At 39.6% G+C, this 27474-nt stretch overlaps 1 protein-coding gene across 1 annotated transcript in view; it reads left to right on the forward strand.

Moving 5' to 3' along the window:
* Nucleotides 1-245: 245 nt before the first annotated feature.
* SEMA3A (semaphorin 3A) overlaps nt 246-27474 on the forward strand; it is a 388300-nt gene continuing 361071 nt past the window's right edge. The window contains exon 1 of the mRNA XM_073619547.1: nt 246-920. Within this exon, the coding sequence (XP_073475648.1) occupies nt 809-920 (112 nt within the window). The 5' untranslated portion in view covers nt 246-808. The remainder of the gene's footprint in view (nt 921-27474) is intronic.

A 27474-nucleotide genomic window follows, 5' to 3' on the forward strand; every position in this document is an offset into this window, starting at 1 on the left:
TTCCCACTAGGATTGTCAAGAAAAAGGAGCATGGTTAAAGAATAAATACAAGTCAAGTTTATTGGCATGCTGTTTAACTAGTGACCTGCCTATGAAATGTGCAGTGATGTTTCATTGACAAGCTGGATTGTGATGCTGCTGTTCTCTTTCAATAAAGTTCAAGCCAGCCTATGCCTTTAAAGGTAAATTCTGGCTGCCTGCCCTCCACATGCTTGGTGCAGGTTTCTGCTCCCTCCTCTAATCTCTACTAGATGTTTTTTGCATGTGTTATGTGACAGCAGGAAAAGGCAGTGGGTTGAGCTTGCCTGTTCTCCCATTGTCAGTTTGCCTTTGCTGTTCCAGGGAAAACCTGTCTGAGAGATCCTGTATCATCTGTGTGCATGTGGACAGGAAAAAGTCAGTAGTACAGCTCTGTAGGCTCCTGTCTTCCTTTCATTCAGCTCCCACACAGTGAACTGAAGCACAAAGAGCTGTGATTCCTCCACCGGGCAGCAGCAGAGCAGAGAGCAGAGGAGATCCTTCAATGAAGCAAATGGATCTTTAAGCCCCAGCACTGCAGCACTCACTCTTTTTTCCTCTCGCTACACAACAGTTGTGCCTCATTATCCGGTGCCTGCTTCACATTGCTCCAGATTGCCTGAACTTTGCAATCTTTTTCCAGACGGAGGGATGGTGAGCTTAATTTTACCTGTGTGGCTGAAATGAAACTGACCTAAGTCACCTGTTCTCCAGACTTGTAAGAACCTATAAGACTGCAGCAAGGGGACACCAAGCTGCAGAGAGATCTAGGATCTGCTTGCTCCTCAGCATGGGCTCCTTTACTGGGATTGCATTTCTTTTCTTGGGAGTATCAATAACAACAAGGGTGAACTGTCAGAATGTCAAAAATAACGTGCCAAGGGTCAAATTATCCTACAGAGGTAAGCTCTTTTTTTCTGCTCTATACTTTTTAAACTAATCCCTAAGTTTATTTGGTTTACACGTGGCTACAATGCAGCAAATCACCTAAATACCAGATTAACCCTGATCAGCATAAATGCTATAGAAAACACTTTATTTTCTAACAAATTAGAATCTATTTGGATGCAAACTCATGTGCAACTCATTTGCCATTTATCTGTAGGGAACACAGTAACTGTGACGGTAAAAATTGCCTGAGTGGAGTTTTTGTGATTTGGTAACCTAAGAAGATTAATATAATGTAGTTTATACTAAATGGGACTGATGCCAGTTTGTGGTTTACTTAATTTCTTTTGTAAACAAGTCTGATGGGAAAAGCATTTTATTTAGAATAAACTCACTAGAGATTTATCACACAAATGCTACAACAATCTGGAAAGAATAAAAGTAGCTCTGGAAGGCTTGTAATATATAGCTGTGTTATGAAGGTGAACATGCCATAACTGTAATTGGAGTGATATTGCAGCCTTGGAAGAGAAGATAAATGTACTGGCTCAGTTTCTTTTGCTTTCTATCACACAATGGAAATGAACCTATAAGGGCTACGAAAGGGAAATATGGATAGAAAGTAGGAGCATGGGGAAAGAGAGGCACCTCATGGAATGTAGCACACTCTGCTTGTGGCTTTTAGCAGAATACTAAAACAAGCCAGATTTGTTTATATAGCTGTGGTGTGGGGATAAGCAGCATAATGCATGGTAAAATTGTGTACTGGAGGAAATAAGTTCTTTTTTATGGTACTAGCATGCCATCTCTGTGATAGGAAGATATGACACAAGTGTGAAAAACACATCTGTGAGAGCAGAATGCTGTTTTCACACTTCATTTCAAAGAAGAAACTGCTTGTACATACATTTAATAGTCCCGTCACGTTTCTGCCTTTTGTAAATAAAGTACTGCCTATATATAGATATATATATATAGATATAGATATTTACCTATATATAGATATAGATATAGATATCTATATCTATATATATATAGATATATATATATATCTATATATATATATAGATATATATATATATCTATATATATATATATTATGCATTTTTTGTCTAACTATTGCAAAATTTCTCATCATTTCATCTTGTATATGCCTTTGTCTAACTGGACAATTTAAGTGTGTTAACAAGTCCTGGTAATAAAGCTGTCACATATAATAAAATGAGCCTTAATTGAATGAACTCCTTCAAGTCTCATTTTCTGCTGATTTTCAGTGTATTCCTTTACAGACTGTCACTCCCCTCTCCATAAAACAATTCATAGGCAAAACAGGTATGAAGGCAATAAAATTCCGCTGCAAGATGAGCTTAGCATAATAGACACTAAATTAGAAGGTTGCTAGCTGCCTTGTGTGAACTAAGGATTCCTGTAACTTCTTCAAGCTTTGATTGAGATCAAATTCTATTACATATCTCCTACAATTAGTTTAGGTTCTTTCAGATTGAGCACTTAGGGGTTTTTTTTCTTTTAAGGCTCAGCTAAGTGAGAAGACACATGCAGAGTAAAAGAATACAATTTGTACTTGTTTTTTTCTTTTGTGTTTTTATTGTAGCATCAATAGTCCTTTCTTTCCTTGTGTATAATTGTTTTGTCGAAGTGCAATCCTTGTTAGCAGTCGTAAGTATTTTGTTTCGAAGAATAATAGTGATTTGGGGCTTCTTGGTTTTTTTAGGCTAATTAGATGTCAAACACATCTGAAATGTGCAGAACACTTGTTCTAAAAACATTTCCAGAGTGATTCATGAAGGGGTTAAATCCCTGCCAGACCTAATTTCCTATGGTCACTAGTTTTCAAAGGTCCATTTCTGGCTCTGTCATTTCTCAGACTGCCAAATGCATGTCTAAGTGGTAAAAGTTAACATGCACATTTCGTTTTACTTAGGTGTCTGAGGCTGGAATAAAAGAGGACCATGAAGGTTAGACATTAACCACATGTTTACTTTTTGATGTCCTATTAGTGCAAGATGCATAGCTAGGCAGGAGACAAGGCTAACACTTTACCTTTACCTAAACAAATAAGCAATATGTAATACTGACTGAATTGCAGCAAGTTTGGCTTTCCATTTGGATATGTAAATGTGGTAGAGTGTAAATCTCCAATGACATCTTTAGAACAGTCTGAATTTGTGAAATCCCTTTAAGCATAGGATAGTTGTTCCTTACACTAAACACAGATGAACTTATTACAATAGGAATGATTGATTCAAAAGATTAGCTAATTAATTATGTTTTTGAATTTTCTGGAATACTTTTATATACATTTGTCTGATCTGAGGAGAAATTTGGGATCTATGCAACTCTTAAATGATACCATTCACTGCACATTGGACATGTGTGTATTTGCAACAAGACAATTTAAAGATTTGCCTGGTTTTCAAACTAATTTACTCGATTCCAGTTTCTGAGTCTTTTTTTTCATTATTGCAAGACTTTAAACTAACTGAAAAAAAAGTCTACTCAAAGGCAAATTAAGCTATATACAGTTTTAAAAAGAATTTTTTTTGGATTCCTACTTGAGAAATATGTCAGCAAGAAACCACCACTAATTAGAATGATGTTTCCATCAAGTCAGTTAGTATCCAGATTATTGTTACAGGAATGGTATACTAAATTCACTATGGGCAGCCATGTTGAATAATTCTTTACATCATTAAGGATAGGAGCACTCTTACTCTCAAAGCAAAGTTTTTGAAAACTTTAGTAAAATGGTTAGATGGTAAATTTTCCACTGTTGATTACTTGCAAATAGACACACAAATTAAGAAAGTAAAAAAGAAATCTGCAAGATCTCCATCTGTCTTTTAATATTATTCTGTCACCTATGGCATGATACTGTATTAAAGGTATATGTGGCCCAACTTGTGTGGTTAAATGAGAATATTGATTTCCAGTATTTGATATTTATAGATTTAGTACCTCTGAGCTTTATTTTTGCATAAAGTTATCATTAACTGATGTTTGGCACCTGGGATAAAATTATAACCTGTTAGCAGAGTGTGCTTTGAATTTAAATGCTCTGTACAATTCTCAATAACTGTGTATGTTATTAGCTTTCCCAACACATGAACACTACACATGAAGGAATTAGCAAAACTTTAAAAAAAAATTCAAGTGTTTTTGCTGTATCTGAACATCATTACGTTGAAATCTCATACCATATGAAAGGAAGTTTTCTTTGATGTTTTACAAAAATCAAAGTTTCTGACATCTGATGGAAGTAACAATGGTAGTTTTAAAATCAGGAATTTTCTTGAATTAGTCTTGATTGCCTGCATATGAAAAGTTATTCAACCTGTATTTATAATGTTAGGTAACATAGTCAAATCTTCTTGAAATTAATAACTCTCCAGTAAATTGACTCAGCAGTAGGGCGTTAGAGATTGACATTGCAGTGGCATGTGAATGACATTGAAGATTTCTATACTTTGTTGTATTCCTGCAAGCACAATTGTGCCTGAAAATGAAATGTCATATGTCAAGAAGCGTATTCATTACTATAAGGCAAGTCTAAAGGTGAAAAAACACATAATTTTCCTTTCAGTTTTATATCTATAGTACTAATCTGACAAATTTCTTCCTCATGTTTATTCCAAGCAACATTTGTTTATCCTACACCAAAAGTGTGATGCTTCAGCCATGCCCTTGCTTTGGCCTAGTGATTGCATATGCCATTATAAGGGAATACATCTCCTGGGCTCTCCTTGTTCTTTTCTCAATTATACAATGTAACCATGTAGGTGCACTTCAGTTTTCCAGTTTTATGTTGCCATGAGTTAATATTTGGCTTTGCTTTCTAGCCTACGCTCCAAGAGCATGATGTGTTTTAACTGATGTGGACTTCATAACTTTTAAAGAGTAGTTTTATTTTAGGGTGTGCTTTTACTTTTTATGGCCATAAAAGGAGTTTGTGAATTCACAAAAAACTGCCTATTACACTGGTTATTTGTATGTTTGATGGACGTATGAAAGTGGGAGTATCAAGGCATCTCTCCTTGAAAAAAAAAAATCCTACTAAAAAGGTAGTGACCTCCTTCTCATCTCAAAAAGTTATTGGCAACTGAAACACTAGCGATGTTATTTTTGTTTTTAGCTCCCAAAACTAGAAAGCACCTGTATTGCACACACTATTTTCCTTACTCTCCAATCCCCCAAACGTGGCTGCTGGTATGGGTGCTTCTAAGGGACAAAATAAAACACAAAGCAAACTTTTTTACTTTACTTGTGTTGTGTGTTTGGCGCTGTGCTATGTCGACCTGTGTTTTACAAGCAATGACCTTCATTGCATTGCATTAAACTGCATACATGTTGCATTTTAATACAATAAAATGCAATACAGGTCAATGCAGCAATGCAGTGAACAGGACACATATAAACGATTGGTTTTTTAGGTGTCCTTGCATTTACCTGCATTTTACAGCTGCGCTAAAATGCAGATCACTGTACTAGTGTTAATTAGCCATGAAATTTGGCACTTCCTTTTTTTTTATCTCAAAAAGTTATTGGCAACTGAAACACCAGAGATGTTAATTCTTTGTTTACCACCAAACGAGTTAGCATTACTGCCTTTACAGTTATATCACAAGTTTTAAACATGTTCATTGATGACATCAGATCACTGTTTTGATGTGAACACAAAGGCAAGGTGATCAAATGTTAAATTAGCATGTTTGGCCTGCCAAATTCTTATAAAATTATGCCAATGAGTATTTTCTTCCACATATCTTATGAAAATCTATAAATTAGGATGAAAATCCTTTTAGGGACATGTGCCAGGCTAATAAACGAATTACCCACTGGGCCGGTTTATTACCTCCTACAAGTTAGATGCCTGGTGTGTGTTTGTGCGTGCGTATGTAAGAAAAATTATTTATGCACAGCTATAGAAAAACAAAAGCATGGAGTTGGAGGTGTTAAAATCTGGCTGGGTAAACAGCAGAGTGTTGAGTGTATACCATGCAGCACAATAATGATAGTAGACCAGTATGGGGTATGTTAGAACACAGAACAGCTACATCCAATTGCTGCTATAATACACATATAACAAGGCACCGTGAAAACTACACTAACTTCTAGTAGCTAGTCAGGTTGCCTTTGATGCAACTTCCCTAAACTGAAATGTATATGTTAGTGCACTTTCTGATTTTCAATGATTTAAATAAACTTTTTCGTTTTTCTCCCATTTGTTGAAGTAGTATTGCCTGGTTAGAATTTCAGTGTGATTGTTTGAAATAAAGCTATGATAGTATTATAGATAACATTTAACTTTTAATCTTACATGGATTCTTTGCTCTTTTTTTTGCAAAGTTTAACGTATACAGATGTCAGCATTTCTCTGTACAGTATTATCTGTCTAGACATTGAGCTACATAACATGAAACCAACATGGGGAAATTTAAAACATTTCTGATGCCTGCATTACTTGGTCTTTATCTGAGATCCTCTAAGCTCTGGGGTCTAAACATGGCATTCCTTTATCGAGAGCTTGTATTCTTGCCACTTGACATACGTGCAGTAAATAGGAGCTAGTGTTTGTTCACATTGCCCCTGGACTTGTTCGGCTTTGTTCATGAGCAGAATTTATTTTACCCATGTAGCATAAAAGCCTCGATCCTTGAAAGGACAATGTGAGGTCAAGAAAATTTTCATTTCACAATATCTCATTACTGCCTGAAACCTGAGCCCTGTATGCTCTTCTAAAGGTGTGAAGTTAATCATAAAGAAATGTATTATGTCATGTTATCTATGCCCTAGAAGGTGCATAATGAAGATCCATAACCTAATACTTTAGGACACATTTTTGCTTATCAGTTAGTCGATGACTGTTAAAAAGTAACACTAATCTGTTTATATTGACATAGTATCAGATAAAAAAGTAACCCTTAGAAAAAAAAAAAACAGAATCACCTTTATGAAAGCAACAGTATTTAAAGGAGCCCATTCTGACTTTGTTATTCTGAAGAACAAATTAACTTTCAAGTAAAAGTGTTAATTTTTCTAGTATATTTATTTATAAAGTTAATTATTAGTAATAATTTAGATGTTTTATTGATTGGCACTGATTTCTTCAGTTTACCAGACTTTATCTTGCAAACATTGTTAAGTTTAGCATGCATAGCCTAGTAGTTGGCTTGATGGATGAACATTGTTTATGGCCAGATTAAACAGTATGTACTGTGCACTTGTTTAAAAATTCATGTGCACGAAAGTGATTCCCCATGTAGTGTATAAAAAAAAAAACAGGATTCCACCAGAAAAAAATGATAGCAAAGCACAGTAGGCATCTCTAAATCTCTAAATACCTGTAGGGTAACTGAAGGGCTTGCACAGGGAACAGCAGTAAAACAAAAAGTCTTGCTGAGCATAAAGACGCATTCTGACCCCAAAATTTGACTTATGACCCGACCCCATTGAATTTTTTTTAATAACTGCTGCTTGCTCCACCATATGTATTTGTATCAGGGGTTGATCACTTATATTCTACGCAAAAAAAATAATCTTTTTTTTAAGCAGTAGTTTTAAAGAGACTAGTATCAGCTTTAAAGTGCACTGTGATAGTGCAAGTGAAGATGGTTAGGTTTAGGGTTATAGGGCTCAGATAAAATCTCTGTTAGTTTTTGGAGATGGGTACAAGCAGGGCTAGGCTACAATAGTGGCTGAAGAGTCAACTGCAGTAGGCAGAACTGGGGGTGCTCTCCTGCCTATGCATCATTCAGTTAACACAAAATATCTAGAATCTCCATATAATATCTAACTTCTGTATGATAAAGCAGGTGCTCCATTTAGAAGATGCTGCACAGCTCTCAATGACTGGTGGATTTTGGGCTGCTGCTGCTCCTAATCCACTGCTGCTTGTCCTCGGAGGCTCAGGGCAGGAGGCACAGCAGGCTTGAGCTGGGAACTAGGTGGCATTTCCTTTGAGTATCAGAATGAATGGCATTGCATCACACCAATGCATGACATTTATCATGTAGCTCATGTTTAACCCTTACTAATCCATAGTTGCTTTGGCATCCTCATCTTGTGCGCCAGGGGACCTTGTTCAATCATTGTATACAGGTATCTTCAGCAGGAGGGTAATCAATTTACTCTTATGACTGTCGTGGAATATGCTTATCAGTACATAGGACCCACTCGGGCAAACTCTGTAAATGCTGCCAAGGACTTTTAGGTCACAGCAGTAAGAACATTGTGAGGCCACAGTCTGAAGTCTATATTGTTATTGCATGCTTTATTTTAAAGGGCAAGGAGAGTCATTAGTCATTATTTTTAGGAAATAATTAGTTTAATACATTTGCTAATACATTTACAGATACCTTTTTAAATGTAAGTTTATCTTGCGTCAATGCATCAGCAATTTTTTTAAACGAATCACTTGTTAAAGAGAACCAGTCCCAATTAGACCTATGCAGGGATCTGAAGACTTAGCTTTTTATTATGACTGCACAAGCTTATTTTTTGAAAAAAAAAATATCCGTTACCACCTCATTTAGCTTTACATATTGTTTCAGCTAAACAATATAGCTAGAGAGCTGAGGAGCTGAGACATCACCTGAAATATGCCAACTGTCTGAGCAAATATACTCCATGCTCAGTGTGCAGTTAGTTAGTGGACAGGCCAGCAACTGTCAGACTTTAGGTGACTACTGATTGCTTCAGCAGTAACAGCTTCCATATTTCTGCCTTGACATGCAGTATGGCATGGAATAAATCCAGAGAAAGAATTTTCTAGTAAATGTTTCTGCTAATGTACATTCCATGGTAGGGAAACAATATTGCAATTGTTGTTAATATCAAGTTATTCCTTTCATTTTTTTTCTTTCCAGGAATAATCACATAATTCATAAGTAATATAAAAGGATATTTTGATATGTTGATATTGCAAGTTTTGGTGCAGAGTACCAACTACGAGAGAGGCAGTTTCAAAGATAAAGAAGATATTTATAGTCTGATTGTTATACTGTGATATTGTGGTCTTTTTAATCATTCTGCACAAAACAACTTGGCAGTTATGGGAAAGCCCCCACATATACCCATAGCCTCTGTCTCTGCTTTGAAAATTTTGCTTTCCAAGGCAAAGTTTTTGGTTTTCTACAGTAAAACAAATGGAAAGTTCAACAGACAATGAGAGAAGGCCTAAAACTGTGTGGATGTTGGAATTCAGGTGTGAAAATGTAATTGCGGGAATACCCTAGCGACACAAAAAATTGCCAGCAACTATCCCAAACCGCTAAAGCAATTCCCATTATGTTGACCTTTAATAACTGCAGAAGCATTTAAATAATTTTACCTTCTGTTCAAAATCAGGTGAAATAAGGGAAAAAGACATGGACAACATTAGGTCAGGATTTAAAAACTTTTAGGCTGGAGAAGATGCAAGTATATTTGCAGTTTTGCCAGATGCTTTCTTGTCTATTTTTATGAACGTTGTGTATTTTTTTTAAATTATATTTTGTTATATATTATATATTTTTTGTTCTGTACTTACTGTATGCATGTTTTTTTTTTCATAGCTTCAGTTTAGCAAAAAAAAAAAAACTGTCAAGCTATTTAAATTACAAAGCTTACTGGATATAAATAAAGAACCTGTTAAGGGGGTGGATTAGACTGAAGCTGAAGTAAAGCCACTGGAATTAATAACTTCTCAAAGAATAAACATCTCTAAAAGATTCCACTGCTAGTGCACTATGACTATGTTTCCATGGAGATTAATTGGGAAGAATTGAGTAGTTAAATAAATACATGCAACTTGTCTTTGTATCTAGCTAAAGCACATAAGATACAGGAACAATTTTCACTTCAGTGAGTTGGAAACATGATTTAAGCCCACCATTTACCAAGGCTGACTTAAAAAAATATATACTTAAGAAAATATACACTCTTTTAGTGTGTAGCATTTTTGATGTAACCATAGCTATTACCACAACATAGACAGTCTATCTATGATCTTAGCTTATTATATTGACCCTGTGATACTCAAGATGGAAGTGAGGTATCAGCCAAGTGCAGGGGTAGGCAACCTTAAAGAGATGGAGATCTACCTGAACAACATGGGAGAAGTCAAGGGGCACAGTGTCACCTCCTCACACTTGATTTAAAGCTCTAATTGCTGTACTACCGTGTTGCAATCATGTGTATTACAGGGCAATCATGGGCTTAAATCAGGTGGAGAGGAGGCAACATATCACCTCCTCACCACCTGTCAAACTCAGTTGGATAGCTTTTCACAGGAGCAGTAGTGCCTGCTGCACTTGTGAATGAGCCCTTAGTTGCATTTGGCAGCGGCACCCTTAGGGCTCATTCATGTGTAAAGTTGGGGGGGGGGCGGGGTAAAACCCTGCAGTTGAGTCACAGTTTTACTTCCCCAACCCCTGCCCTGTTTAGTTCCTGAGGCAGCAGCCAAAAGTTGTACACATGCTGCAGCAGGAATTAAACCCCCTGTTGCTTTTGGTGGGTGCTACCGCCTGCCAATTGTAACCCATTCAAGTAAATGAGGCCCCTCTGCCCACACCCCACAATTGCATGCTTCTGCAGGGTCCAAGGGGTTAAAGCAGGTGGTGAGAAAGCAACACAATGCTGCCTGCTTTAACCCCTTGTTTGCTGTACTGTACAAAATTGCAGGGTGCTTGCAGAGCGGCCTCATTCACTTGAATGGATCATGCTTGGCAGGTGCTACACCCACCAACCAAGATAGGATGTATAAGTCCTGTTGCAGCTGTGACATGTGTACAACCCTGGCCACTGCAGCTAAAGAAGGTGCGGTTGGGGTGGGGTTGGTAAAAACACATTTTAACTATGGGGTTTTACCACCCCCAAAGTTCAAATGTAAATTAACCCTTATGCCCTGTACATGCGGTCGGACTTTCCGACGGAATATGTGCGATCGGAACTTGTTGTCGGAAATTCTGACCGTGTGTGGGCTCCATCGGACTTTTTCCATCGGAATTTCCGACACGTAAAGTTTGAGAGCAGGCTATAAAATTTTCTGACGACAAAATCTGTTCGCGTAAATTCCGACCGTGTGTGGACAATTCCAACGCACAAAGTGCCACGCATGCTCAGAATAAATTAAGAGACGAAAGCTATTGGCTACTGTTTATAGTCCCAACGTACGTGTTTTATGTCACCATGTTCAGAACGATCGGATTTTCCGACAACTGTGACCGTGTGTATGTAAAACAAATATGAGCCAACATCCGTCTGAAAAAAAGATGGATTTTGTTGTCGGAATGTCCTATCAATGTCCGACTGTGTGTACGGGGCATTACTGTTCTTAGCCCCCTGTAAGACTGCTTTCACATTGATGTGCTGCAGTTTACCTGTACAGTGGGTGCAGTCCAGTGCATCTGCAACTTTCCTGTGCTAGCTGGGCTTTGCCGAAGACTTCTATTATATCCTGTAGGTGTAGTGTATTTTCCTAAAGCACTCCAAAAAAAACTCCTGCATTCAGAAAGTGCACCAAACCCGCAGGATATAATTGAAATCTATGGCTAAGCACAAAAAACCCACAGGAAAGCTGTAGGTACACTGTACTGCACCCGTGGTGTGGGTAAACTGCAGCACATCAGTGTGAAAGCTGCCCTATATTATTATACAAAGTGTATTGCTTCACACTGACCTGAAGATCTCTTCGTTCCTGCTGCTGGCACAACTCTGGAGGCTGCTAGCTAGGATAAGAGATGGAGTGCAGTTGATATTACTCTGCATGGGACAGGAGCCAGCACCACAGAGGAGGCATCGGCTTATTCGGCTCTTGCTCCCTACTACAGCTCCAACTTTACAATTAGTCTCTCTGCATTGCACTCTGTTTGATGCTCTGGGATGGCGGGACAGCAAGCCCAGACTGTGATCTACATCACCTAACCGCGAGTTACTGGTAGATCGCGATCTACTGGTTGCTGACCCCAGCTTAGAGAGGCCTGTTCCTACTGATTATGAAAAGGCAGAGGATCAGTCACTACTATATTCTGTTTCTGAACAAAGGAAGTCCTTTAAACCATTTGCCTTTTAGATGAGGAAAGCTTACTCAAAAACTTTCATGCATAATTTCTCATTGTGACTATATGATATTTTCAGCCTCATTTTTTTTTTCTTTACCATATAATATTATGTGATCCCTTGACTTATTCTCACCATAAACTACTGCTCTTGCAGTCACAACACTGATGATTGTAATGAGTTCATTGCTTGAGAGAATGTTTGCTTTACTGATGGATGTACATATCCAAGAGTTTCCAGCTCACATTTTTTGTTCAGGACATTAAGCTTTGCCACTTACATACTAACAGCAGTTATGCCCTTAGGCAAAGGATTTGTGTGAGTATAATGGCAAAAGAGTATGACACTGATAACAGCAGAGGCTGCATGAAGAGTTGAGTGTAATGGTTTTTGGATGGTTCCATTATTGTCTCTTGAAAAGCATGAGAGAGATTTTTTGTTAGGGCTCTTTAGCGTCTTTGAAAAACATCTATCAATTGTTTGAAATGGCTATTGACAAACAGTCTGTTTTAAACTGACAGTTTTACAGGGCATGCTCCCCAAAAAGCTTGAAGCCACATGATTGTATCATTTGTTCACATTATGGAGAAGCCACTTCACTACTGGTACCATAGAGGAATACAATGTTCTGTTGATGATGATAGGATTATTATTATTATTATTATCATCATATGTAACATCATTGTTGTTATTAACCCAATTTGATTTAGGAAGCAGGGAGATACAGCTTGGTTTTCTGCAGATGGATGAATTGAAAAAGGGATGAATTTTATACTTGCTCAGTTGAAATTATTATTATTATTATTATTATTATTGCCAACAGTTTGCACAGGGCTTCACAAAATGAAGGAAGACAGTACAGTCACAATACAGTTCAATACAAGATGGATCAGAAGTCCCTGCTCATTAGAACTTACAATCTAAAAGGAAGTGTCAAGTGATGCAAAGAGCAATAACTGCTAGGGATTAGCTGATGAAGAAAAGTATAGTTTATTAGCTAAAGGCAGGATAGGCCTCTCTGAAGTAATGGGTTTTCAGGGATCGCCTGATCCTTGAAGACAGATAGAGTAGGAGATAGATTGGGGTGAGGAGTTCCAGAGGATGCGAGAGACGCCGGAGAAGTCCTGGAGGTGACCATGGGAGGAGTTGGCAAGAGAGCTAGAAGTTCTTGGGAGGAGCAAAAAGTATGGTTTGGATTGGTGTTTTGAGATGAGGTTGGTGATGTAGCTGGGGGGCAGAGCTGTGGTTGGCTCTGTAGGTTTTTTTTTAGTACTTTGAATTTTATTTATTGGGTGAGTGGATATAGAATCTCAGATTCAGTTTTAAGTTCTGACAACTGCATTGTCTATAAGCACAGAAATTCTTCAGCTTGCAGATGTGTGCACCAGACAGCAATGTTAATAACATTTTAGAACTGATAATACAAACACATAACTGACACACAACTCCTTTGTTCATTTATTCCCTTGAGCTATACAGTCACAATATGAGGGGAGGAGAAGTAATTAGACAGCTACACCTTTGAAAAGTTGCCTCAGGAAAGGGAAAGTAGAGACAGTGCTTACATAGAACATTGAAAGCCTGTGTTTTGTATACTCTAATACATTAGGAAATATTTTACTATGTGATATAGTAATAGGCAAGTCTGATACACAACAGTTGATGAAAATGTCAATTATGGCATATGGTTATATATTTATGAAATACTGTCAAATATGCCTGCAATAAATATGTGGAGCTCTTATTGGGAAACTTTATAGACAAGAAACATGAAGGTAGAGCACTGGAATTTCATTAGTAATATGTTGGAGAATGAGATACAGTTTTTCTTTTCATGCACTAGAACTAATCATGTGGTAAATGTAGAACCTTTCACTTAAAATTAGTGTGGACTTTCACTAAATATGTGACTTATTTAAGTTTTGGTAGTAGACAGTGAAGGGGATATATGTTCATTATTTGATAATTACATTTTTAACAAAAAATGTCTTCAGTGATAAAACATCAAATACTATATAATGGGGTCAATTCACTAATGTTTACCACATGCGATAACATGGTCACGTGACTAATTTGCATAAATTATTGCATGAGGTAAATAAAGTCCAATTCACAAAAAAAGAAAAATAACGATTATGCGGTATTTACCGCAAAATGAAAAATGTTCCGGTAAATATCGTCAAAAAAAAATGTGGTAAGCTCCTAAATCCAATTCACAAACAGAACAGAGAGAGAAACAGCCTGGGGGTCCCCCCCCCAATAGCAAATTGCTAAGGAGTGGGCTGGAAAGCCTGTCGCTGCATGCTTAATGACCGTTGACTCATCAGCTGTCAGCGGGTTCCCCACTTACAGCTAATGTAAAAAAACATACTGGCAATTAAAAATTATGAAAAAAAAAACCCCCAGTTTGGGGTCCCCTTTAATGCATACAAGGCCCTTTGAGTCTGGTATAAAATTTAAGGGAAACCCCATGCCAAAATGTAAAAGAAAGGCATGGGGATCCCCCCAAAATCCATACCACACCCTTATCTGAGCATGCAGCCCGGCAGGTCAGGAAAGGGGGGGGAACGAGTTAGCAGCCCATCCCACCCCACCCCAAAGCACCTTGTCCACATGCTGATGGGGAAAAGAGCCTTTTTCCCACAACCCTGGGCTGTGCAGGTCTTCGGGATCTGGTATCTGGAAGCCTCCTTTAACAAGGTATCCCAGCACCTACCCATTCACCAAAAAAAAGTGTAAAAGTAAATAAAGTCGGTACAAAAGTTTTTGACAATTCCTTTATTAAAAAATAAAAAATGCCACTGCCAGAGCTGAAAAAAAGAAGAAAAAAGCTGCGCTTTCCACAAATGTTCTCGCGGGCTGGCTGCACTGCCGTTTGACATTTCTTAAGTAGCTATGGGGCAGGACCACCCGGCGACGTCACCTGGTGGTACTACCCTCCCTTGTGATGTCACCAACCAATGGGGAAGCTCCATTGGGGCATTTTCTTCATTTGCTGTTTGGTAAAAAGTATGTCCCCAGTACAGGAAGTTAGGGAAAATCTCTATTTTTTAAGTTAAATAGGAGAATGCCAGGGTACTAATATTTTTATTTTTATTCCCTGTTGCACAGTTTTCCTTATTACTGTCTGGTAAAAGGTTGTCTTCAGAAAGTGAAGGGAACTCTCCCTATAAAGCAGTAAAACCTGACAGGGGTTTCAACCTTTCATCATTCTATATAAAAAAAAAAAAAACAGATTCTAGGTATAGATACACTTTAAGATTGCAAAGCTATCCAGTATTACATGATTTTAAGAACAAGGAGATCTGTGATTTTCCATGAATGGTTCAACTTAGCAACTTTATTTGGTAAGGTCCATCTCATGCTAACCCTATCAGTAGAATATTCTGCTATAGTGTGAGAATCCCCAAAATTTTAAATATAGTATGCAATGGGATGCCCCCCCCCCCTTTATTTTTACAACAATCACTATAGTTTGTGGTTTAATATTTTTTCATTCTTACTGTCAAAAGCAAAAAAACTTAAGGCTAAACATACATGGTTCGAATCTCAGCCGGTTTAGCAGGGATCGGCTGGGATTAAAACATTAATGGGCAGCTGAATGTACCAAGTTGATCGATCAATCAACTTGGGTACAATCAGCCTGCCGGATTCACTTGCGATTATCACTAGCGGCTGCTATAGCACTGTCAGCAATCTCTGTGTTGATGGGGGAATTTACAAATATCTTTCCTGCAACCGTATGTTGCAGGAAAGAAATTTGCACCACGTACGACCGGCCTAACTTTGTTTCCTGAATTTTAACTGTTTTGTCAGCAGGCACATTCAACTGACTATTGATAAGCAAACTAATTCATAAATCAAGAAAATTGATGTTTCAATCAAATTTAAAATATATATAAATACTCCTGATTTGATCATCACTCCAGATTACACAGACACACACACACAGACACACAGACACACACACACACATACACTTCCTTTATTATTTATATGCATTTGAAATGTAATAATATTTTTGGTTTACCACTCATTTAGTTCTTACATTTTAGCAGAGTAAGGTATTGCATAATAGGAGCAATCTATATAAACTAATTATAACTTCTCATGGGTTACCTATGCTATGGGTTACCCATATACATTATACATCTTAAACTGTTATTAAGGAGACTGATTTTTTAAATTGTGGTATTAGTTTGAAATTCATAGGTGATACTGTTACCGCAGGGGTGCTAACTTTTCAGTAGCATTTGTTTTTCTAACCCTTACATTCACCTCTGGCCATCAAACGAGCAGTCAGTTTGCTGCAGGATTTTTGGAAAACCAAATCTCATGCAGCCTGTCACAAACAGACAGGGGATCTGAGTGACGTGTTTCCATTATCTGAGTGTATGTAGTCTAATGAAAGGGATTAGCTGCAGAGATAAAATCAGACCTAGATTCCTGGTGTCTGCTTTTTCCACGCTTTGTTGTTGCTGTAATGTAATGATTGTAAGTACCTGCTTGGAGGAGAAAGGGATCTTACATAGTGTTAGGTGGTTCCTAAGTATAGCACCATATGTACATCGTTGTTTTAAAGAAAAGTCCACTCAAGTCATTACTAGAGGTCCCTTGTAATAACCGTCCACTAGCATATTGTTCAGATGTGTATCATTCTTCTATGGCACATTGAGTGGTGACAGAAAAATGTTAAACTGAATGACTCTGGAATGAGGTAAAGAAAATGTGTCAAGTTTACAAATCTTGTAAACTGTCGAGCTGCATATTCCCAAATTCTGCCAGTATGAATCCATACATTTATGTGCATCTCTACAATATAAGGTTGATAAAGACTAGGTTTTAGATAAAACTTGTTACAGACACAATATAAATTATGTAATTTGTTGCTAGTTTACGCACTATTTAAAGTCTAAACCCAAAACCATAAATTTAGTTTTAGGTGTGGTGGCTACATTAGTTTTCTTTTTTTCTAGCTTTTTTTTCATTTGTCACCCGGTCATCCTGCAAATACCACGCTTCCTGTTAATTTATGGCTACACTCATTTCTTAATAGTGCTTTGGAAAGAGCCACAAATGTCACATTGACCTTCTGTTCATCTCCATGATCTAGTGCAGAGGTCTCCAAACTGTGTAAACAAAGGGCCAGTTTACTGTCCTTCAGACTTTAGGGGGGCTGGACTGTGGCCAGTGTGAGTGGAAAATGCCCCAGCGTCAGTGGAAGTATACAATGCCCCATCATTGGTTTTAGTGGAAGGAATAGTGCCCAATTGTTGATATCAATGGGAGGAATAGCACCCCATCCTTGGTGTCAGTGGAAGAAATAATGCCCCATTGTTGATATCAGTGGGAGGAATAGCATCCACCCTTGGTGTCAGTGGGAGGAATAGTGCCCCATTGTTGATATCAGTGAGAGGAATAGCACTCCGTCCTGGGTGTCAGTGGGAGGAACAGTGCCCCATCATTATTTTCAGTTGTGGATGGAACAGTGCCCCAAGGGCTGAATAGAGGCAAGCAAAGGGCCAAATCCGGGATGCAGTTTGGAGACCACTGATCTAGTGGATGGATGTGGTCAGTATTTTACACAAGAAAGATAAGGATGTTTGTACTTTCATTTCAGCTCACAGGAAGTGACAAGGGCACTGCATTCTGGCAAGATCTGCAAGAATTCTCTGTATTTGAATGAAATGTTCTGAGTCTGGAAAAATAACTAATGCAGCCACCACATGGTGACTGGTAGGCTGCAATATATTACATTTTGAGTTTACAAAATGTACTATAACTAAGACTAAGCCCATTGGTAGGATAAAACGCATTAGACGTGCATGGCTTTTGAACAAGAAGAAGCTGATATGTTTTACACTGAGACTGGGTGGTTTGCTGGTTTGCACTCAGGTGCTTCCCTTTGACAGATATCTTATATGTTGGGTTCAGCTTTTTACCCTTGAGTCAAAGGGATCCATTTTTAGAAAAAGCATTGTGCAAATGCCTCAACATTTTCACAGCCATAGCGAATAATTCCTGTACAGTGTCTAAAATGTTTTTAAACCAGTAATTGTTAGCTTCATCTAGTGGCCAAAATGCAGTATTTTCCTTAATGAGGCATTTCAGGAAAATACTGCATTATGGCCACTAGAAGGAGCTGATCATAATAGGAAAAGAATATATTGGATACGTTACAAGGTTTATATGCTGAGGCACTCAAACAGCCTTTTGTTTTTTGTTTTTTATACATGCATCCCATGGTGTATCTGAAGCCAACATGTCTGACTTTTTTCTTCGCTAGAGAGGTATATGGTTAGAAACCCTGTCTTGTTTTTCTTTTTTTGTGCCGCTGTTATAAACATTCACCCTCTCTGTTTGTCCCCATTACTACTGATACCCAGACTAAAAGAGAGGGAAAATAAAACATTTGAGCTCTAATCAGAACAGGAATAGAGGGAAAAGCTTAGACTGGGGGCACTGGGCATGACAGCTGACAGATGTTTCCTTCACTTTGAAGTAATCATTAGACATGTGCGGAAAGTTTCATTCCGAATTATTATTCGGACAAATTTTTCGTTATTCGGATATATCTGAATACCCGAATTACAATGTAAACAAATTTTACCGAATGTTCCGAATAACGTAAACTAAATTTGTCCGAATTTCAAATAACATTTTACATTGAACTCCAGTCGAATTCTAACTACACATATTGCTGTATTGCTGAAATCAAAGACTGTGTGTGTGTGTTATTAGAGTACCATTTCGAAATAATGCTGTTTTTGTTAGCCAAAGGTGATTTAAAGAGTAATTGTAATCAATTGATGAAGATTTTTCTTTTGTTTGTTTACTTTGCTGCATTCAAATTGAAAACAATATAACATTTTCGTTTTGACAAATTCAAAAATGTATCGATTTGAACGCTGAGAATCGAAAAAATCTGTAAATTCGAAGTAAATTTGAAAATTCCAATTACGAATACGAATTTCAAATACGAATTCCAAATACGCACTAAACAAATCAATCAAATTGAACTAAACGAAATAATTAGATTAACGAATCAAAACAAAACAATTTTTTTTTTTCGTCATGCACATGTCTAGTGATCATCTTATCCTCCTCTTGTGTCTATAGGACAAAACGTGAACAGGAATCTCACCAATGAGATGGCAAAAAACTGATTTTTTCCATTCCTTACTTTATCCACAATGGTGTCTTGAAGACTATTGCTCTATGAGTACATTTACACACAATGGCAAAACTAAGGAAAAATGCACTTGATCTGTGAAGGACCTAGTGCTGTGACCCATACACTCACAATTGTATATTCAATATTACTGGGTGTCCAAACTTGTGCTGATCAGCCTGTTAGAAAAAGTAGTTTGCTCACTATGGTAATAGGGCCATGGTTCCATTGAGATGTTGTCATCTGACTTCTAAAATATATAGAATGAGCACATTCTTATTTCTGTAAAAAAATATACACTCCATATAACAATACAAGCAAATAAGTTACTTCTGTTCAGTTCACCTTCAAGCTCTCTTGTCTGCAAAATCATATGGATTTTAAATACGCGCAAGTAAACAGGTGTTGGCATATACCTTATTAGTTGCCTTAAAATTCCATTGGTAAAATTACCCCCCTTTTAAATGGACTAAAAGCATAAATGACGTTGACACAGAGCCAACATGGCTCATTTGAAAAGAGGTGAGAGCTAGACTGACGAGGCAAGTTCACTGAAATAAAAGCATGGAGGTGAAATTGGCCACAACAAATGCTAAATGGGAATTTCAAGAGTAGGAAACGGCTTTGAAATATTTCCTTCACAGTCTGAATAATAATTTTAGGCTATGATGACAAAACCTTGCTTTAATGTGTGTTACCAGCACTGTGGCTCACAGAATCTATGCAGCCAGAAGCCAAACATGTGGTTGTGATCAGGCTATATATACCGTGTGTGTCTGAGGCATGGGAAGGTGACAATATGGAAATGTGTGAATACAGCGTACATTATAATTTTACATAATCTATTAAAAGAACTAATACTGTAGTTGACTTGTTCTACTTAAGCTTGATATAAATTTCCCTTTTTCTTTACTGAAAATTAGAGGGCCTTGCTATATTAAGATATTGTTTTGACATTCTGTTGTAATAATGACAGGTTAGGTACCTAGAAGTGGTATTTTAACTTGATATTACAGAGAATAAAATTGGAAGCACTACACCCAAGCAGGTTAAATAAAAAAACAATTATTATTGGCAGGAAACTTCAATGATTCCAAGATAGATTAAACAGTTTATGTTTTTCTGCAGTAATACTTTCTAGCCTTTCCCCCTCTCTCCAAAAAAGTTAGGTACGTGGTTATTATTTTGTTTTGTGATGTACACCAAGGCAGACCATGTTTCTAAGAGTCATGTTTCAAGGGAATGTAAATTACAACTATATTTCTAAAAAATCAAAAAGTGTTTGTTTAGACATGGATTTGCAATCTGAAAATGAATGAAGCATTGTGGTCTGCTTAGTAACAATCAGTTGAAATTTAATATAACTTTCAATGAAGCCCTCCTGTTTACTAAACTTTTCAATTCAATGTATGGGGCCTGGAAAATCATGGTCATTTACCTGTGCTTTATTGAATTCTATATGTTTGAGCATTCTAGTTCTAGCTGAGCTCTGTGTCACTAGTTTTAGCATAGAATTTAAGTGACTTGTTTGAAATAGTCACTGTGTACAGGGTTGCTGTACTATGTAGAGAAAGCAACTTGGGAGCAGGGAAGGAGGACAGATTATTTATGGTCCCCTCTTTCTAGATCTGATTGCTCATGAACTAGTGTCAGTCATAGCAGAAGATGAAGGTTTTTTTTTCTTCTTTGCAGGTAAACTAGTGTAGTCCTTTAAGTTTATAACTGTAGGTGCCTTTAATATCTGTGTGTGCATACTCTCTAGTATATGGGTTGCAATTGCAGTCTATTTTGCGGCCCCTGTACAGTGCCTTGAAAAAGTATTCATACCCCTTGACATTTTCCACATTTTGTCATTTTGCAACCAAAAGCGTAAATGTATTTTATTAGGATTTTATGTGATAGACCAACACAAAATGGCTCATAACTGAAGTGGAATGAAAATTATAAATGGTTTTCAACATTTTTTACCAATAAATATGTGAAAAGTGTGGCGTGCATTTGTATTCAGGCTCCTTTACTCTGATACCCCTTACTAAAATCTAGTGGAACCAATTGCCCTCAGAAGTCACCTAATTACTAAATAGAGTCCACCTGTGTGTATTTAATCTCAGTATACAGTGCCTTGCAAAAGTATTCACCCCCTTGGCTTTTTACCTATTTTGTCACATTACAGCTAAGTTGGTAAAAATAAAATTAGAAAAATATATATATAAAATATATATATAAAACTATTTTTCAGAAATAAAAAAATGATAATTGGCATATGTGTATGTATTCACTCCCTTTGTTATGAAGCCAATAAAAAGCTCTGGTGCAACCAATTACTTTCAGAAGTCACATAATTAGTGAAATGATGTCCACCTGTGTGCAATCTAAGTGTCACATGATCTGTCATTACATATACACACCTTTTTGAAAGGCCCCAGAGGCTGCAACACCTAAGCAAGAGACACCACTAACCAAACACTGCCATGAAGACCAAGGAACTCTCCAAACAAGTAAGGGACAATGTTGTTGAGAAGTACAAGTCAGGATTAGGTTATAAAAAAATATCCAAATCTTTGATGATCCCAAGGAGCACCATCAAATCTATCATAACTAAATGGAAAGAACATGGCACAACAGCAAACTTGCCAAGAGACGTCCGCACACCAAAACCTATGGGCCGGGCAAGGAGGGCATTAATCAGAGAGGCAACACAGAGACCTAAGGTAACCCTGGAGGAGCTGCAGAGTTCCACAGAAGACTGAAGTAACTGTACATAGGACGACAATAAGCCGTATGCTCCATAGATTTGGGCTTTATGGCAGAGTGGCCAGAAGAAAGCCATTACTTTCAGCAAAAAACAAAATGGCACGTTTTGAGTTTGTGAAAAGGCATGTGGGAGACTCCCAAAATGTATGGAGGAAGGTACTCTGGTCTGATGAGAATAAAATTGAACTTTTTGGCCATCAAAGAAAACGCTATGTCTGGCGGAAACTCAACACATCACATCACCCAAAGAATCCCCACAGTGAAACATGGTGGTGGCAGTATCGTGCTGTGGGGATGTTTTTCAGAAGTCAGGACTGGGAAACTGGTCAGAGTTGAGGGAAATATGGATGGTGCTAAATACATGGATATTCTTGAGCAAAATCTGTACCACTCTGTGTGTGACTTGAAGCTAGGACATAGGTTCACCTTCCAGCAGGACAATGACCTCAAACACACTGCTAAAGTAACACTTGAGTGGTTTAAGGGGAAACATGTAAATGTGTTGGAATGGCCTAGTCAAAGCCCAAACCTCATTGCAATAGAAAATCTGTGGTCAGACTTAAAGATTGCTGTTCACAAGCGCAAACCATCCAACTTGAAGGTGCTGGAGCAGTTTTGCAAGGAGGAATGGGCAAAAATCCCAATGGTAAGATGTGGCAAGCTCATTGAGACTTATTCAAAGCGACTTGGAGCTGTGGTAGCCGCAAAAGGTGGCTCTACAAAGTATTGACTTTAGGGGGGTGAACAGTTATGCACATTGACTTTTTCTGTTATTTTGTCCTATTTGTTGTTTGCTTTACAATAAAAAAAAATCTTCAAAGTTGTGGGCATGTTCTATAAATTAAATGATGCAAATCCTCAAACAATCCATGTTAATTCCAGGTTGTGAGGCAACAAAACACGAAAAATTACAAGGGGGTGAATACTTTTGCAAGGCACTGTAAATACAGCTGTTCTGTGAAGCCTTCAGAAGTTTGTTAGAGAACTTTAGTGAACAAGCACCATCATGAAGGCCAAGGAACACACAAGACATGCCAGGGATAAAGTTGTGGAGAAGTTTAAAGCAGGGTTAGGTTATAAGAAAAACTATCCCAGCCTTGAACATTAAACAGGGCACTTTTCAATCCATCATCGGAAAACGGAAAGAGTATGGCACAACTGCAAACCTACCAAGACATGGCTGTCCACCTAAACTGACAGGCCAGGCAAGGAGAGCAGCCAAATCAGAGAAGCAGTCAATAAGCCCAAGGTAACTCTGGGAGGAGCTGCAGAGACCCACAGCTCAGGTGGGAGAATCTGTGCACATGACATCAATTAGTCGTGCAGCACACAAATCTAGCCTTTATGGAAGAGTGGCAAGAAGAAAACCATTGTTGAAAGAAAGCCATAAAAAGTCCCATTTTCAGTTTGCATGAAGCCATGTGGAGGACACAGCAAACATGTGGAAGAAGGTGCGCTGGTCAGATGAGATCAAAATTTAACTTTTTGGCCTAAAAGCAAAACGCTAGGTATGGTAGAAAACTAACACTGCACATCACCCTGAACACACCATCCCCACTGTGAAACATGGTGGTGGCAGCATCATGTTGTGGGGATGCCTTTCCTCAGCAGAGACAGGGAAGCTGGTCAGAGTTGATGGGAAGATGGATGGAGCCAAATACAGGACAATCTTAGGAGAAAACCTGTTATAGTCTGTAAAAGATTTGAGACGGGGCAGAGATTCACCTTCCAGCAGGACAACAACCTTAAGCACACAGCCAGAACTACAATAGAATGGTTTGGATCAAACCATATCCATGTGTTAGAATGGCCCAGTCAAAGTCCAGACTTAAATCCAATTTAGAATCTGTGGCAAGACTTGAAAATTGCTGTTCACAGATGCTCTCCATCCAATCTGGCTGAGCTAGAGCTAATTTGCAAAGAGAAATGGGCAAAAATTTCACTCACTAGATGTGCAAAGCTGGTAGAGACATCCCCAAAAAGACTTGCAGCGAAAGGTGGTGCTGCAAAGTATTGACTCAGGGGGCTGAATACAAATGCACGCCACACTTTTCACATATTTACTTGTAAAAAATGTTAAAAAATTATTTATCATTTTCCTTCCACTTTACAATTATGTTCCACTTTGTGTTGGTCTATCACATAAAATCTCAATAAAATACATTTACATTTTTGGTTGTAACATGACAAAATGTAGGAAATTTCAAGGGGTGTGAATATTTTTTCAAGGCACTGTATATGTGCCTTTATGTTTGTGATACTGAAATCTGGTAACACGTATTTGTAGATAGCTCATATGATGCAGTTTTAAAGATATAAATATAGTGTGTAAATTACTTACCTCTGTGGCATCCTCTGCTTTGCATTCTACTCTAGGAAGTCTGGAAGTTCCCATAGATTTGTATGAGGCCAACTGGTTTTATTAATTAAAAAAGAGAAAAAGTTTGGGGACTGCAAGGGGGCATGACATGACTAAACAGCAGGGATAGATGAGATTTTGCTGTGACTGATCTAGTAAAGGATACCATAGAAACATACCACTGAAAAAAAATATGAAACAAAGTACATTTGAAATAAAATGTCAGGGTCAACTCCAGTGAACATAACTGTTTTGTTGTAAACCAGTTTTGCTTTGGTAAGGTAGGAGGACATTCACATACAATATTAGACACATGGTTTCATATCTCCTGCTACTAAGAGATTTATCTACTTCTTGTTTGGCAGAAGCTTGATTTCAATGTAGTTTGAAATTCTGACTAATTAAACATTATTGGAATGATCTGATTTAGGTAGATCTTTTTTGATTCACATGATCATAGGCGTGCCCACGGGGTGTGCCGGGTGTGCCTGGGCACACCCTAATCCCCCCAGCACTGTTTAGCCCCATGCTGTCTGTATCCGATGTGCAATGTGTACCCTGCACTGCCTGTGAGTCAGTATAACATTGTGCCGATATTGGGGCTTGAAAGATCCGCTCAGTGTGACACTGTCCTGTATGCAGAGAGAGACAGGAGCTGTCAGATTTCATGTATGATGTCGGGGTGGGCGGGACCAAGCAGGTATCTGAACACAAGCCAATGGGATGGGGCCGCTATGTGTATGTAGCCCCGCCCCTTTCTCAAGCTGCTCGATTATTGGCTGATGTTCAATAGATGCTTGGTCCTGCTCGGATGTCACACAGGCACAGCGAGCAGAGTGAAGCTGCCTCCCCCTCCAGTGTTTATGTGTACACAGGGGGAGGGGACCTGCTGTGCCTGTGCCACGCTGATCTGAGGTACTGAATGGGATGGGGGATCTGTCTTTGCTGAATGGGGGGATCTGTCTGTGCTGAAGGGGAGGGTCTGTGCTGAAGGGGTGGGGTCCATCTGTGCTGAAGGGGGAGATCTGTGCTGAAGGGGAGGGTCTGTGCTGAAGGGGAGGGTCTGTGCTGAAGGGGGGGTCTGTGCTGAATGGGGGGGCCATCTGTGCTGAAGGGGGGGATCTGTGCTGAAGGGGGGATCTGTGTTGAAGGGGGGGATCTGTGCTGAAGGGGGGGTCTGTGCTGAATGGGGGGGCCATCTGTGCTGAAGGGGGGATCTGTGCTGAAGGGGAGGGTCTGTGCTGAATGGGGGGGGGGCATCTGTGCTGAAGGGGAAGGTCTGTGCTGAAGGGGGGGTCTGTGCTGAATGGGGGGCATCTGTGCTGAAGGAGGGGTCTGTGCTGAATGGGGGGCATCTGTGCTGAAGGGGAGGGTCTGTGCTGAAGGGGGGGGGTCTGTGCTGAAGGGGGGGAATCTGTGCTGAAGGGGGGATCTGTGCTGAAGGGGAGGGTCTGTACTGAAGGGGGGTCTGTGCTGAAGGGGAGGGTCTGTGCTGAAGGGGGGGTCTGTGCTGAATAGGGGAGATCTGTGCTGAAGGGGAGGGTCTGTGCTGAAGGGGAGGGTCTGTGCTGAAGGGGGGGATCTGTGCTGAAGGGGGGGGATCTGTGCTGAACGGGAGGGTGTGTGCTGAATGGGGGGGGTCCGTCTGTGCTGAAAGGGGGGGTATGTGCTGAAGGGGGGTAAGTGATGAAGGGGGGTCTGTGCTGAAGAGGGGGGTCCATCTGTGCTGAAGGGGGGGTCTGTGCTGAATGAGGGGTCTGTGCTGAGGGGGGCTGTGTAATGTAAAGGGGTCCAGAGGTGTAGGGTGCTGTCTAATGTAAAGGGGTCCAGTGGTGCAGGGTACTGTGTAATGTAAAGGGGTCCAGTGGTGCAGGGTGCTGTGTAATGTAAAGGGGTTCAGTAGTGCAGGGTGCTGTGTAATGTAAAGGGGTCTAGAGGTGTAGGGTGCTGTCTGATGTAAAGGGGTCCAGTGGTGCAGGGTACTGTGTAATGTAAAGGGGTCCAGTGGTGCAGGGTGCTGTGTAATGTAAAGGGGTCCAGTAGCGCAGGGTGCTGTGTAATGTAAAGGGGTCCAGAGGTGTAGGGTGCTGTGTGATGTAAAGGGGTCCAGTGGTGCAGGGTGCTGTGTGATGTAAAGGAGTCCAGTGGTGCAGGGTGCTGTGTAATGTAAAAGGGTCCAGAGGTGCAGTTGTGGAGAGGAGGTACACAGTAGTGACAAAGAGATATTGAAAGATGCAGAGGTATGCAGGAGGCACAGTGGGGTGTTTTTACATTTTAACGTGGGGTGGGGGGTTCCAGATATAGGATCCGTCCCAGGTGCCAAATGCTCTAGGTACGCCCCTGGAACCCCCCCTCTCCTCCCCTCTCCTCTGTCAGTGCTTCCAACTGCCACCTGTCTGTGCCAATCAGTGCCAGTGCCGCCTGTCAGTTTGTCAGTGCCAATTAGTGCTTCCAGTCAGTGCCACCTATCAGTGCTTCCAATCAGTGCCACCTGTCAGTGCCAATCAGTGCCAGTGCCACCTGTCAGTGCCAATTAGTGCTTCCAATCAGTGCCACCTGTCAGTGCCAATGAGTCCCAATCGGTGACAATCAGTGCTTCCAATCAGTGCCACCTGTCAGTGCCAAATAGTGCTTCCAGTCAGTGCCACCTGTTAGTGCTAATGAGTGCCAAGTGCTTCCAATCAGTGCCACCTGTCAGTGCCAATGAGTGCCACATATCAGTGCTTCCAATCAGTGCCACCTGTCAGTGCCAATCAATGCCAGTGCCACCTGTCAGTTGCCAATTATCAATGCCAATCAGTGCTTCCAATCAGTGCCACCGAGTGCCAATCAGTGCCACCTGTCAGTGCCAGTGCTTCCAATCAGTGCCATCTGGCAGTGCCAATCAGTACTTCCAATCAGTGTTACCTGTCAGTGCCAACCAGTGCCAGTGCCACCTGTCAGTGCCAACCAGTGCCAGTGCCACCTGTCAGTGCCAATGCCGTCTATCAGTGCCAATCAGTGCTTCCAATCAGTGCCACCTGTCAGTGCCAGTCAGTTCCACACCAGTGCAAATGAGTTCCACCTGTCAGTGCCAATCAGTGCCGCTTATCAGTGCTGTTAATCAGTGCCCATCAGTGCACTGAGTGCAGGGATCGGGGTGATGAACTCAGCCGCCAGGCACATTGTCCCGGGGGGTGCCGGCCTGGTGGGGCACAATTGAAATCTGCTGTTTATTAATGCCACATGC

The sequence above is a fragment of the Aquarana catesbeiana genome, linkage group LG03 (genome assembly GCF_042186555.1).
Source record: "Aquarana catesbeiana isolate 2022-GZ linkage group LG03, ASM4218655v1, whole genome shotgun sequence".
Classification (NCBI taxonomy): Eukaryota; Metazoa; Chordata; class Amphibia; order Anura; family Ranidae; genus Aquarana; species Aquarana catesbeiana.